Genomic DNA, 13,721 nt, shown 5'->3' with positions numbered 1-13,721 from the left:
GTTTAGAGCTGCTTTACAATTAAAAAAGCTTTATCTTTCAAAACCTATATTTTCAAAAAAAAGAAGCTTCTTGTCATCCAGGATCTTGCATATATTCCTGCCAAACATCTCTCGACAAAGATTTTCTACATTTCCCCTAACAAGAGGACATACCCTGACGCTCCATTACAAAGTGCACCATGATGGATGTGGCTGAGGTGGAATTGTTCTTAGGAAGGTTCAGATATAAAGAGAACTGAGCAGTGTCAGAACATTGTTGATATTTTCTTGTCATTTTATGAAGTAAATATTGTTGCTTCTGCTAGAGATGATGTGCGGCGCAGCAGTGAAAGGAGGCTTGTTGAATTGTGTTGTTCGGTGTTCTTGCTTTAGTAATGGCATTCATTCTCTACATTAGAAACCTGTCTGTGACGCAGCGCCCTGTTATACTGCGTTAATGTATCATATTAATGGTTTCTATAGCCGTGACGTCATAATAATGCTATTAGGAGGTGGATTCATTCAGGTAGACGCTACTGAAGGCCTAGGTGTGAAATGCACGGCCTGTTACTGTTTTCAACATAACTCATTTGAAGATATTGTGAGACAAAAAAACAATAATTAGGATGCAAATAAAGAAACACATTTTTGTATGAAATTAAATTAAAGGTCATTTTTTTATTGGTAATTTAATCTTAATCAAAATTCAACTAAAGCCAAACATTTTATTATTATCTCCCACCGGCCAAGCAAACACATTCAATAGTAAAAACCCTAAACATATTAAATTCATAACCATATATAACAAGGAAAAGCATTACATTCTCTATCTTCTATCAAAATGATCGTAACTAATTGATTATTCAGATCATTGTTGCAGCTGAATTCTGTAACACGAGGACTTTGAGGAAAGAAATACACTTTTCTCTGATAAAAATCACACACAGCAATTCAGCTTTAGAGCTCATCCCTCTTCTTCTTCTTCTCCTCCTTCTGGAAGACTTGTCCATCCGGCTGCTTCCTCCAGGCCAGTTGGACGTTGTCGTCCAATCCCTGGGCCCTTAGGTTATTTTTCACCTGAGACACAAAAACTCATGATCATTATGGTTCCAATAAAAACAGATGATGTATCTTTAGTTCACTCATCTGAAATGGTAGCTGTTCCCCTTATTTCTTCCAGTGTAAAGGCTTACCTCAGGTTATGGAATAGTATTTGTACATGTTCCTAATGCATTTGGTGGCATGTGGCTAAGTTTCTGCTATTTACTTCTGCACATATTTACACGTCTTCTTCCTAAATGCTTGGGTCCTGTTATTTGTGGCCAAAGTATTGAATGTATAATGGATATAGAATTTCATTCATGTTCCTCTTGGTCCATTTCATTCATATTGAAATTCATTTACTACATTTTCTTTTGTTGAATTCATTATTCTTTAATAGTTATTTATTTGTTTCCTTCCTCTTTCGTCTCTTGTTCTCATGTCATGTGAATTTCCTTTCTGGAGATGATTTTGCATAAAAGTAGAAAACATGATTTACCTCCACCAACATCGCATCCAGAAAAGCTTGGTCGTTCAGATCCACACCGTTTGGTTTCTCCACCCTCACCTTTATCACTTGCATTGAAACAGGCACAGCTAGAAACACAAACAAACTTCATCAGTCACAACGTTTATGGTGTCTTCTTTTTCAACAGACTCAATATCGTCACTTGCTTTGACGTAGCTGTGAATGTTACTCACGTCCGTAGCAAATGAATGGTTTCTCCACTCCACAGTCCAAGTCCTCCCATTTTCCAGAGTTGTGGAAAGCTGCAGCAACACAAACCTTTGAAACTCTGAGGTCAGGTTTATTTGCTGCCCAGTACTTGAAGGAGGAGTTACTTCCATCGGACCACTTCCAGGAGTCTCTGTAAAGACCGATCCAATACCAACCCTCTCCAGGTAACAGCTCATTAAGCTGCTGGTTCTCTGCCGGGTTTCTCACACTGGCCAGGTCTGTGTGGTGTTCTCTGCAGTAGCTCTGGGCCCCATTCCATGTCATTTCGCTGTTGATGCGGACAAATGTCACATTCGGCCCTGAAAATGGACCCCAGAGAAGCTGAGTAGAGGCTCCACGACATACAGCCTGACATCAATGCCACATCTCTGGTGGTATTGATGCCTTTATAATATAAAATATTACATTTAAATCCCACATATTTGTACTTTTTAATTTGTAGTTCTGGGGTTTTTCAACACATGAATGTTGGCAAGAAACTTTAGTAGTATCAGTGGAAGAAGTATTCAGATATTTTAGTAAAAGGAGTACAACGATGTGAATATACTGTGTTACAGGTTAAAGCTTCATTCAAATGATATTGATTCTATATTGTTCTTATCTGTTTAGGACAGATATATAAGATGTAAAACGTAACTACAATTCTGAAACAAGTTTGCAATTTTTTTTTTTAAATGAAACCATGTGAGAATTTGAGTGAAAAGGGAAATGCTAACAAATCGTAAACATCTGAATCATGACAAGGAGGCACAGGTTTTTGTAAAAGTCACAAAGAAAAAAGGTTGGGAACCGCTCATTGGATAAAGACCATTGCATCGTGTTTCAGAAGCTTAAAATATGATTTTAAATGTGTTTTAAATGTATTAAATATTAATTTTAAGATTATATTCTTACCTGTGACATCAAAGCAGACCGACATGTAGACGCCATTGCAATCATAATCATACCATCCTCCAGGAGCATAAAACATTGTGCATTGGTCAATTGGCCTGTTGTCTGGTTGATTATCCCCCCATGGTATGAACTTGATATCCCCCGGTCCGTAGAAGCTTGGGTCTGACATCGACCACTTCCAGGCGTCCCGGTCCTCGTGCAGCCCTATCCAGGCTGACTGAAAGCAAGACATTGTTATAATTATTACATCCTGTTGAAGCTTTTAAAGCTGCTGCTTGAGAAAATGTGTATGTTTAATAAAGAGAAGGTTTGTTTTGCCTTCATGAGACCAGCCTTGGTACGTGGTGATCTAAAGGGAATCCCCTCAAGTCAACATTCATTTACAGCCTTGTTACTCTGAACCTCTTCCACTTTATTACAGGGTTTGATGCTATAGCTTTGGCTTAAAACATTTTCAACTCTGTTTTAATGCTCAGGTTCCCATAGGACTTTAAAACAGGTTTAGCTTTCTGTAATAATCTCTCCTTTTTAAATTTGACTCTAAAAGAAATGTAATTCATTTGAATCAAAAGACAGAGAAAAGTGACCTCACTTGTTTGTATTGGCCTGCCATCTTGTTCAGGAGCTCCACAACCTCCATGCTGTCTACAGTGGCCAGGTCTGTGTGTTTCTCTCTGCAGTATCTCTGGGCTTCAGGCATGGTCTTTGCTTCATAAACAAAATGGTACTGACGTTTAGCCCGTGAGGAGACAGCGCTCAGCCCTGCAGAGACACAGACACTTTGATTAGATTCAATATCAATTACTGAACCGACTTCTCCAAATTACATTAAAGTTAAACTGTAAATTAAATAACTTAAGTAATTGTCAGTGGGAAACCAAAATAAATAAAGTCCTAAAAATTGCTAATGGAATAACATACAGTATTTTTAATAAAAATATATAAAACTCTTGCCTGAAAGAGCGATGATGATCAGAAGAACTTTTTCCATCCTTGTCTCTTCCCTGCTCTTCTCTTTTGGACTGAGACTGTAGATCTGCAGCTGTTGATATTATACATTAGGTTAAACATTAACTAACATTATGCGTTAGTTAGCTGCACTTTTGACTTAATGCAAAGTGGATATCGGAACAACAGTTTATTGTATCAGGCTTATTTACTTACATTTGCACATGCATTTACAAGAAAAGACCAAGAGAGAAATATGGGCGTAGGACTGGTGATACACAGCAGGAAAACCAAATGACTGTTTGTCAATACAGCCACCACGAAAATGTCCTTCAACGGCCGGCGCACTTCCTGGGGTCTTGGGAAGGTTCCTGACGGAGTGAAATGACTCAGAAGTTCCTCAGTGTCAGACGTGATAAGAGCTGATCAGATTCTCTAGATGACAGGAAAAGAGCTTCAGTGCTTCCTTTATAATCTCCTTTAGTTTAGGATACACTCGACCACACTTTTCTAAAGGAAAGGAGAAAATGTCATATATTTTTTAATGTTGTTCACTGTTGTTCATGTTTATAAATCATCACCACAAAGAGCAAAGTATCTACATGCGCTTATGGTAATCTACTGTTTCCTCATGGCAGACGCACATCAATAACATCCGCTGGCCAATCATTAACAGCCAAATGTAAATGCACCGCAGTTGTCTCTTAACCCTGATGTTTAAATCAGAAGTTAGGACCTGAATGTTTTTAAATTAAACCGCAACCTGTGTGGCCATAAAGGTCATCAATGCAACTTGTTAGAAAAATATCACTCGTTACATGTATTTATTATTCATGCAAGAATGGAAGTAGTCATCACATACAGAGCATTTGGTACAACTAGTTTGTGAACAGTGTCTTTCACATGCTGATATACAAGAGAGGGAGTTACACAGTCACAAGATACATGTATACCGGTTCAAAGCAGTATTCTATGCTTAGTTCAGATTAGCTAAGACCCACGTAAGCAATACAGATGACAGTCATATGTCTCTCTCCATAGAGGCTGAATCATCATGTTAATCACAGAGCTATCTTATGCCTAAAACAGTCCTGACGCTCTTCTAGGTAATCACACATCCTGTTACATACAGCGAGTTGGGATACCTCTGTTATCATGTTACTCTGACATTAGAAAAGTACATTCAGTATTTTCCCAACACAACTTCAAGAGCCACATTACACTGAAGCACGAATGGCAAAATAAGGAAACGGAGGTAAAGGGAAGGATCACATATACATATTCAAAGTTCTGTGGCTTTCATTGACTTCCTGCTGACTCTTCCAATGAATTCATCAGTCCATCTTTGGTCTGTTCCCCTTTTCGTCCTTTGCATATAGCTGATACTGCATGTTTGTTTCAACGTTTATGTGGGTGTCATTGTAAAACGGTGTGTGTGTTTTACATGTTCAAAATTTTGCATGTAGTTTGTTAGGAAATACTGTTGCCCATGTCTTGACCAGGGCTCCAATGGATGATACGTTTTCCATTCTCAATGGGACTTGAATAATTGTTTAATAATAATACATTCAAAAAACATTGCGTGAGGCGATTGAAAAATAACTCAACTTAACTTAAATCAAACAATCATTATCAGAAACAGAATACCTCTATTCGTCCCACGGAGGGGAAATTTGCATTTGTTACAGCAAGAAAAGAGCGAAAGACAGCTTGGGCACAAAGCTGGCCTTCCTTACCAGTCTGTTCAGTCTCTTCCTGTCAGCAGCCGAGATGCTGCTGCCCCAGCAGGCCACACCATAGACAATGGCTGATGCCCCAACAGAGTCATAAAATGTCTGAAGGAGTGCCCCCTGCACCCCGAAAGACCTCAGTCTCCTCAGCAGAAAGAGTCTGCTCTGTCCCTTCTTGTACAGAGCCGCAGAATTATCAGTCCAGTCCAGTTTATTGTTCAGATGAACACCCAGGTATTTGTAGGATTTCACAATCTCAATGTCCGCTCCCTGGATTGTCACTGGTGTGGGGGGTGTTGGGGAAATATTTTCCTAGGCCCATAACTTTGACCCAGTTTATCAGTTTGACCTTGCTGAGGAAAGGCCTGAAATCTTGGGCTGCTCTCAGTGTTTTGTCTCCCTGTTCTGGCCTGTTGGCGTCAGCTGATAGTAGAGATGGAGTACTCGAGCCCTGGACTCGTGACTCGACTCGTGCACTGATTGACGCGGACTCGAACTCGGACTTGTGAATTCTCGCGCATGAAGACTCGGAATCGACTTGTACACTGGCGGCCCGTCCACGCTTCAACGCTTCTGCCCATTCACTTTGAATGGGGTGACGTCACGCTTTGCCGAACTGCAATTGTGGGAGCATTGATTCGCTTTGCTCGCGTTGCTCGCTTCAAAAGTTGAGCAATGTTCAACTTTTGAAGTTTCGGCGGAAGCGTCAGCAAATCAAATCATATGCCAGTACAAGCTCTAGCCAATCAAACCGCGTGCTTGTGTGTCCGGGGCGGGAGATTCATGTGATTGGTTGTTGGTCGAGTTTCAGACAAGCTCACCGGCAAGCTTCAACGCACGCCGCCGTGTGGACGCTGCGTGACGCTCCAACTTGGACTCGGATTTGAGCAAGTTTTTCTCTCGAGTCAGATGTACTCCGCCCTGGCGTGTGCACCTGCGAGGCGAGTTCACGTACTGAGCCCCGCTACAGAGAGCCGAAGTCCCTCCCTTTCCGGTGGACCACCATGGGACCTTATTTCGGAAAAGATATTTATGGTAGTTGTAGGCGCCATAATGCTACTTAGCCCAAGTTCATTATTTGTATTATTATTATTTGTTTACGTCACTTTTATTTGTTTGTTGAGCACTTCCGGTAACTGTCACATGGGTGTGGTTTGTCTATTTAAGTCACCTGTTTCATGTTGAGTGCAGAGGACAGAGGGTGAGCTCGTGCTGTCATCTTTTCTGTTGACCGCTTTGTCCATAGTTACTATGTTATCATTTTGCTTATTAAATATCCCAAAAACTATCTTGCTTCACTATGGACTTTCTCTTCAAAAACGCGTCACAGTTTATATCCAAGTTCAGCCTCTCGGCGACTCAAACGTAACTGGCGATTGAGCCGCCACATTAAGTCAACAGAAAAAGACGGTGATTCGCATCAGTGACCGAACTGGACGGACCAGCCGGCGTCCATAAGCTTACGGATCGCTTGGATGCTTCGGATAACGGACTTAACATTCTGTACCTTTGGAACCTTCGGACCGTTTTTCCCTAATCGATATGGATTGGAGTAGCCACGAGTACTCACTGATGGACACTCATTGACTGCAGCGCACAACAAGTTGAAAGCGGTAGGCACGATTATATCCTTTCTTGTGTATTTTTGCTGGACACAGTTTGGGAAGCGTGACCGTTTGTCCATTGCGGACTTTTGCTTTTGTTGTGTGCGCGTGTTGTGCTGTGGGCGGCGGTTGATTGTGCTTGTTATGCCGTGAGCGGCGGAAGTTTTCGAATTGTTTGTTTTGCTGTGGCGGCCGGGCCCCGCCGGTTTAAGTTTCATACCAGTGAGCACTGTCGTGTTACTTTAAATGCTAAAGGTACCACACATATTGCATCAAATATGAGTGACACAAACGATGGAATGGAAAAAAGGACTGTAAAGCTTACTAGTAAAGCCTTGGCTTGCAAAATCGAACAACTGCAAAAAGAATGTCAGTCAAACGTGCTGAAGATTAAAGGATGCACACAGGAAATCAAACATCTAATGAAAAATGATGAAAATGCAAAGGATGTTAAACTCAAACTGGACAAATTAATTCATCAATATGAAAATGCAAAAACAGCACATGAATCAGTTATTATGGTTTTTTCCGAAGACGACCTGGAAATACAAAATAACTGGTTTCAACAAATAACAAAACATAACAATGATTTTATGGAGGATGTACAACAATGGCTCTTGGAAACTGGGATGAGGCCCTTTCTGCATACAAGTCATGTGACTGTCAATGAACCAATCGCTGCAAACACAGATGTTCCTCTCATTCTACCAGACGAGGCACCTGCCAATATAAGGGAGCAATTTGAAGACACTGAGGCTCAGCAGGACGTTCTCTTTCCCCCGTCAAACATGAAGGCTACATCATGCACACAAGATGATATACAACCTGGTGACAGCATATCAAACATTTGTAGCAGAAAAAGCAGGCAAAGCTCAAGATCAAGAGTTTCCAGCACCGCATCTGCACACATAAAAGCTGAGGCCGAAGTGTCACGATATTCATGTTATGTCACGTTTCTATGTCTAGGTTTGGGTGTTTTCCTCCTGGTTTATTGTCTGGTCCCTCTCTCTGTGTTTTTACTCCTGTCGTTAGTTTCCCTGGTGTGTCTAGTTGTCTTATTGTGTTCACCTGTTGCCCTTGTGTTTCTCCTCCCCTGCCCGGCTGTTTCTCGTCTTGTGATTACCCCTCCCTGTATTTAGTCTTGTCTCTTCCTGTGTTCGGTGTCGGTTCATTGTTTGTCTTTCCTGTCTCTCTCCATGTTGGTCACGGTCAGTTTTGTTTGTTAATGCTACCTTGTGCTACTTGTGTTTTTTCGTGCCATGTTTATGTTCATCAGCTTTTAAATAAAGCTCGTTTTTGTTTCTAGACCTTTTACCTTTTTATAGTATGCATTTGGGTCCTACCTTTTCCGCAAACCGTAACAGAAGTGGCAGCCATGAAAGTACTCCAAAAACTCCTAAAGGACAATCATGTCCTGGAAGCACAGGAGCAGGAATTGAGGAGGAAAAAGGAGCAAATAGAATTAGAAGGAAACATTGCTGCCACCATTGCAAAATGAAAGTGTTAGCAGCCCCCAGGGGATCAGCTAATTGTTCTATATCATCCAATGGCATGCAGTCATATTTTGAAATGGGACAAAGGGAAACACAGTTTGTAACATTAAAACAACCAATCATAACCAACACAGACAGAGCTGTCACTAACATTGATACAGCTCCAACACCCAATGCAGGCATCAGGAATCTAGATGAACATCTACATGTAACATCTCCAGATCCAGTAACTGCCACAAGCAACAGTGACAAGTGCAATATATTTTCAGTCATGGAAAAACAAAATGAAATAACCGCTTTATTAATCCAGCAACAGTGTCTATCATCCATGCCCAAGAAAGACAATCCAGTGTTTAATGGTGACCCACTTCAGTACCAAACATTTGTGAGATCTTTCGAGTTCAATATTGAAAGCAAAAACAATAACCCCAGAGACTGCCTCTACTACCTGGAGCAATATACAACAGGACTGCCCAGAGACCTTGTACAGAGTTGCCAACAGATGGCCTCAGACAGTGGATTCAGCAAGGCCAAATGGTTACTACAACAGAACTTTGGCAATGAACATAAAATTGCTACAGCATACATGGAAAGGGCTCTTTCATGGCTATTAATAAGGGCTGTACAACTAACTGGGGCCGCCACAGTAGTCAATGGCGAGAGAGAAATTATCTTTCGATCCTGTTTGAATTGTGCCATGAATTACACATATGATGTTTGTCAATTTAAAAGATCATTTTGAAAGTCAAGAAAAAAAAAGTTTGTGGTAAAGCCGTGAAGTAACACTTAATTTTGTGTGAAACCGCTCAATGAACTACATCTCTGGTCTCACACAGCACACGTCACCAACACCAAGATGGCCGTCACCTTAGCACATTTCACCTCTTTCTTTCAGAATGAGGTGAAAAGTATTAAACGTCTGGGCATGTTGAGAGCTGCAAATACACAAAAGGGGAGTTAGCCGAGACCTCTCCAAGTGCTGCTTGGAGAGGTCTCACCTCCTTGGCCGTGCCCTCGAGCAAGACACCGGACACAGGAGGTATGAAAGCGAGTATTGTATGAAACTTGAAAATATGTGAACTAAGACATGTAAAAGTGGAGCAGGAGTTCAAAATGAAGCTGGACCTGCTGCAAAATATGGAAATAAGTAAAAGCAAATACCTATTTCAAAGATTTTACATTTTCTCTGTTACTTTCCCTGAACATTTTTACTTAACAGGGGAATATTTAACTTTAAAAAAACTATCAGTAAGTTAATTAAATAAAATGTAATTTTGTGGTAAAAGTTCCTGGATGATAATTCTCTTTCATCAGCTCCACCTTTCTCATCTGCAACAAAGTGATGAGCAAATTAAGGTTTCATTCCATTAACATATATAATTATAATCTTTATATTTTATCTCAAATGGGCCATCCTGTATATTATGTACTTACCTCTATGTTGAAAATGTGATGGATAACAATACTATAGTAAGTGTTCATATTGTAGAAACATTTGTGAAATTCATTGGCTGCTTGAAACACCAGAAAAAAACAGTCTTAACATTTCCGTAAGTTTGCTGAAGGTTGTTTGATACACAGTAGGATTTTCCATGTTGTTTATATATTGTCAGCTCTGTGTTGTCACCTAGTGGTGAGAGTGTGTTCTTATTTTTCTTTTAAAAGGGGCCCTATCATTTGCAGGTTCAGTATGTAGTGTCTCTACTTTAAAGATTCCTCTCCTGCTGATGTTCAGGTGTATATCAGTATGTAGTGTCTCTACTTTAAAGAGTCCTCTCCTGCTGATGTTCAGGTGTATATCAGTATGTAGTGTCTCTACTTTAAAGAGTCCTCTCCTGCTGATGTTCAGGTGTATATCAGTATGTAGTGTCTCTACTTTAAAAAGTCCTCTCCTGCTGATGTTCAGGTGTATATCAGTATGTAGTGTCTCTACTTTAAAGAGTCCTCTCCTGCTGATGTTCAGGTGTATATCAGTATGTAGTGCCTCTACTTTAAAGAGTCCTCTCCTGCTGATGTTCAGGTGTATATCAGTATGTAGTGCCTCTACTTTAAATACATACAGGGAATCCCGGACGTACAGGGCGTCCTGGACATACAGGGCTTCCCGGACGTACGGGGCTTCCCGGACGTACGGGGCATCCCGGACGTACGGGGCATCCCGGACGTACGGGGCATCCCGGACGTACGGGGCAACCTGACTTAGCAGGGACACATTTTATACAGACCCGAAGGTTACGACCTGGACGTACGGGGTTAGACATGGCAAGGATAAAAATGAGCCGCGGGGCGAATATACGTGCTGACATGCTAAGAATCAACACCAGTTATATACATACGTACCAATTTTAAGGTTGGAGAGACCTTTGGATAGCCAGCACGGCACTGAGGTCCGGACGAATATAGGATGAGAAAGCGGAGGAGGACCACCGTCCGAGTTGTTGCAGGGATGAGGATGAGACGCCTTGATTAGCAGCGGAAGTAGCTGCGCCTATTCTAAATGAATGCCCCGTGTATAGGAGGGGGGATAACCCGGATTTCATGAGAACTTGCTTTAAATACTGATTGAACTATCGTTGAGTTAAGGGACAATTCCCTGAGATAAGAAATAATGGAGAGAGGGGATTAGAGGTAGGTCTAAGCTGTAGGAATTTGATCATGGATTTATAAAGGCAGAACTGGGAGTCGTTGCGGGCGGCGATGACGGAGCAGGCGCCGCCGCATTTGGAGTGCTTAAGATGTAAGCTAAAATGGCTGTCGTGAAAGGATATGTCAGAAAAGCTGACGTCTCGATTGGAATCGAACGTTAGAGAAGCTGTGGTGAATTCACCTGGTCTGAGGAAAGCATAAAAAGCTAGGAGAAATAAAGCATCAAGTAGCGCATCGATATAAGGGGAGAACAACCCACTTCTAAGTTTGGAGAGCATAAGGCGTAAAGTGGATAGTGTAATAGGACGTCTCCGGTCTGAGACAGGGGGAAATGTTTTAATAAGACCTTTGAGAATGAGTTTGACTGACTGGTTTGTGAACAGGCTGGGAAAGCCGGGATCGAAACAGCGAACGTTAAACTGAACTCCTGCTAAGAGGCCCCGGATGTGTTGGGGTTTGAGGTGGCGATCAGTGGCGCAGTAGCACATGAAGGCGAACACGGTGGAGATGAGAACAGGTTTAAGTGTAATGCCTACGGAAAAGCAAAATAAAGCGAACGTTCTCCAAGCGAATCGTATGTTGTAAGGGTGGAAGCGGCTAAGCCCTTCCTCATAAAAAACCTGGCGGATTCGAGGTGCCTTGCTAGGGGGCTTCTATTTAGAAGAGAGAGAGGAGATGCAGGGGAGGTATCCTGACGGGTTGAGCGCTGGCTTCTGGGCAGAGGTTCCGGGATGTCTGGAAGTGGAAGCGAGAGTTGAGGTGGCCGGGGACGTGACGAGCGGAGATGAGGAAGTTGTGGGTGATGGAAGACCACGTGATGCTTCTCATGGAACGGCATGATGTCACGGCACGGGGAGCGCGCTTTATTAATAATCCCAACCACTGATTGGTTGTCACAGAGTACTGAGATCCGCTTCCGGGGCCGTCCGTAGCAAATGAATGGTTTCTCCACTCCACATTCCGAGTCCTCCCAATTTCCAGAGTTGTTGAAAGCTGCAGCCACACAAACCTTTAAAGCTCTGAGGTTAGGTTTCTTTTTTGCCGATCCAGACGTTAAACAGCTTCCCTTCAGGAAACAGCTCAGAAATCTGCTGTTGCTCTGTCTGGTTTCTCACACTGGCCAGGTCTGTGTGGTGTTCTCTGCAGTAGCTCTGGGCCTCAGTCCATGTCATTCCTCTGTCAGTGAGGACAAATGCTGCACTCTGCCCTGAAAATGGACCCCAGAGAAGCTGAGTAGAGGCACCACAACATACAGCCTGACATCAATGCCACATCTCTGGTGGTATTGATGCCTTTATAATATAAAATATTACATTTAAATCCCACACATTTGTACTTTGTAATTTGTAGTTCTGGGGTTTTTCAACACATGAATGTTGGCAAGAAACTTTAGTTCAAACCGGAGAGACCGGAGAGTATGGAATACATATTTATTGTTACACGTCATATAGATGAAATAATTGCCATGATAATACAACAGGAGAATGGAATGGTGTTTTGGCGATTAGGCCCCGGTTTGCAGGATAATCATTCGGGAGGGAAAGAACCGCTCCGATGAAAATCCCCGGGGTCTAGACACTGGTGGTGGTGATAAGTAGGTGGGACCGGTCTGAAGGAGGAAGGTTAGCTTTGTCCTGGAGGAGACGGGAGGCGAGAGGGGTGGAGGAGGGTTGCGTGTGGTCACCTGAAAAGACAACTGACAGGAAGGAAGAGCAGGCATTTAAGGATTTTAACGTGTGCAGCAATTGGCTGCTGAGGGGTGACGCCCACATGTTTAATGAGGGGGGCGAGAGCAATAGAGTGACGTGTAAGTGACTCATGGTTAGGTCTTCCTTATTGAACTTGCGCTAAAGCTTTCATTAGTATCAGTGGTGGAAGAAGTATTCAGATATTTTAGTAAAAGCAGGAGTACAACAATGTGAAGACACTCTGTTACAGGTTAAAGCTTGATTCAAATTATATTGATTCTATATTGTTCTTATTCTGTTTAGCACAGATATATAAGATGTAAAACGTACCTACAGGTCTACAAGCCCTATCCAGGCTGACTGAAAGCAAGAAATTGTTATAATTGTGTTTCTCTCTGCAGTATCTCTGTGCTTCAGACATGGTCTTTGCTTCATAAACAAAATGGTACTGACGTTCAGCATGTGAGGAGACAGCGCTCAGCCCTGCAGAGACACAGACACTTTGATTAGATTCAATATCAATTACTGAACCAACTTCTCCAAATTACATTAAAGTTAAACTGCAAATTAAACAACTTAAGTAATTGTCAGAGGGAAACCACAATACAAAGTACTAACATTTGCTAATAGATAAGATGCAGTATTTTAAATGAAAATATGTATTACTCTTGCCTGAAAGAGCGATGATGATCAGACAAACTTATTCCATCCTTGTCTCTTCCCTGCTCTTCTCTTTTGGACTGAGACTGTAGATGTGCAGCTTTTTACATTATGCATAGGTTAAACATGAACTAACATTATGCATTGGTTAGCTGCACTCTTCGACCTAATGCAAAGTGGATATCGGTTTATTATATCAGGCTTATTTACTTACATTTGCACATGCATTTACAAGAAAAGACCAATAGAGAAATATGGGCTATGGGTGATACACAGCATCACCTGTGTTTAATTGCTCC

At 41.8% G+C, this 13,721-nt stretch overlaps 1 protein-coding gene and 1 long non-coding RNA gene across 2 annotated transcripts; both read right to left on the bottom strand.

The window, feature by feature from the left end:
* Positions 1-297: 297 nt before the first annotated feature.
* On the bottom strand, positions 298-3,688 carry LOC307037249 (putative C-type lectin domain family 20 member A). Its single transcript, XM_079678030.1, has 6 exons — positions 3,608-3,688; positions 3,246-3,415; positions 2,654-2,870; positions 1,723-2,058; positions 1,520-1,617; positions 298-1,056 (listed from the first exon to the last, which is right to left on the bottom strand). The coding sequence occupies exons 1-6, from the start codon at positions 3,642-3,644 to the stop codon at positions 937-939; spliced, it is 978 nt and encodes a 325-aa protein (XP_079534156.1). The 5' UTR covers positions 3,645-3,688; the 3' UTR covers positions 298-936.
* An 8,802-nt stretch (positions 3,689-12,490) lies between these two features.
* On the bottom strand, positions 12,491-13,206 carry LOC307037277. Its single transcript, XR_013807649.1, has 2 exons — positions 13,093-13,206; positions 12,491-12,770 (listed from the first exon to the last, which is right to left on the bottom strand). It is a non-coding gene; the product is annotated as an uncharacterized lncRNA (long non-coding RNA).
* Positions 13,207-13,721: the final 515 nt, after the last annotated feature.

Source organism: Notothenia rossii, assembly GCF_949606895.1.
Source record: "Notothenia rossii genome assembly, chromosome: 4".
Classification (NCBI taxonomy): domain Eukaryota; kingdom Metazoa; phylum Chordata; class Actinopteri; order Perciformes; family Nototheniidae; genus Notothenia; species Notothenia rossii.
The sequence above is the reverse complement of the archived record's forward strand: the minus strand, read 5'-3'. Positions and strand labels throughout refer to the sequence as shown.

Coding starts and splice junctions, on each gene's coding strand:
- LOC307037249 (XM_079678030.1), bottom strand. CDS start 3,644: ATGGAAAAAGTTCTTCTGATCATCATCGCTCTTTCAG. Junction 2,871..3,245: donor TGGCAGGCCAATACAAACAA/GTGAGGTCACTT, acceptor TCTTGCTTTCAG/TCAGCCTGGATAGGGCTGCA. Junction 1,618..1,722: donor ACCATTCATTTGCTACGGAC/GTGAGTAACATT, acceptor TTGTGTTTCTAG/CTGTGCCTGTTTCAATGCAA.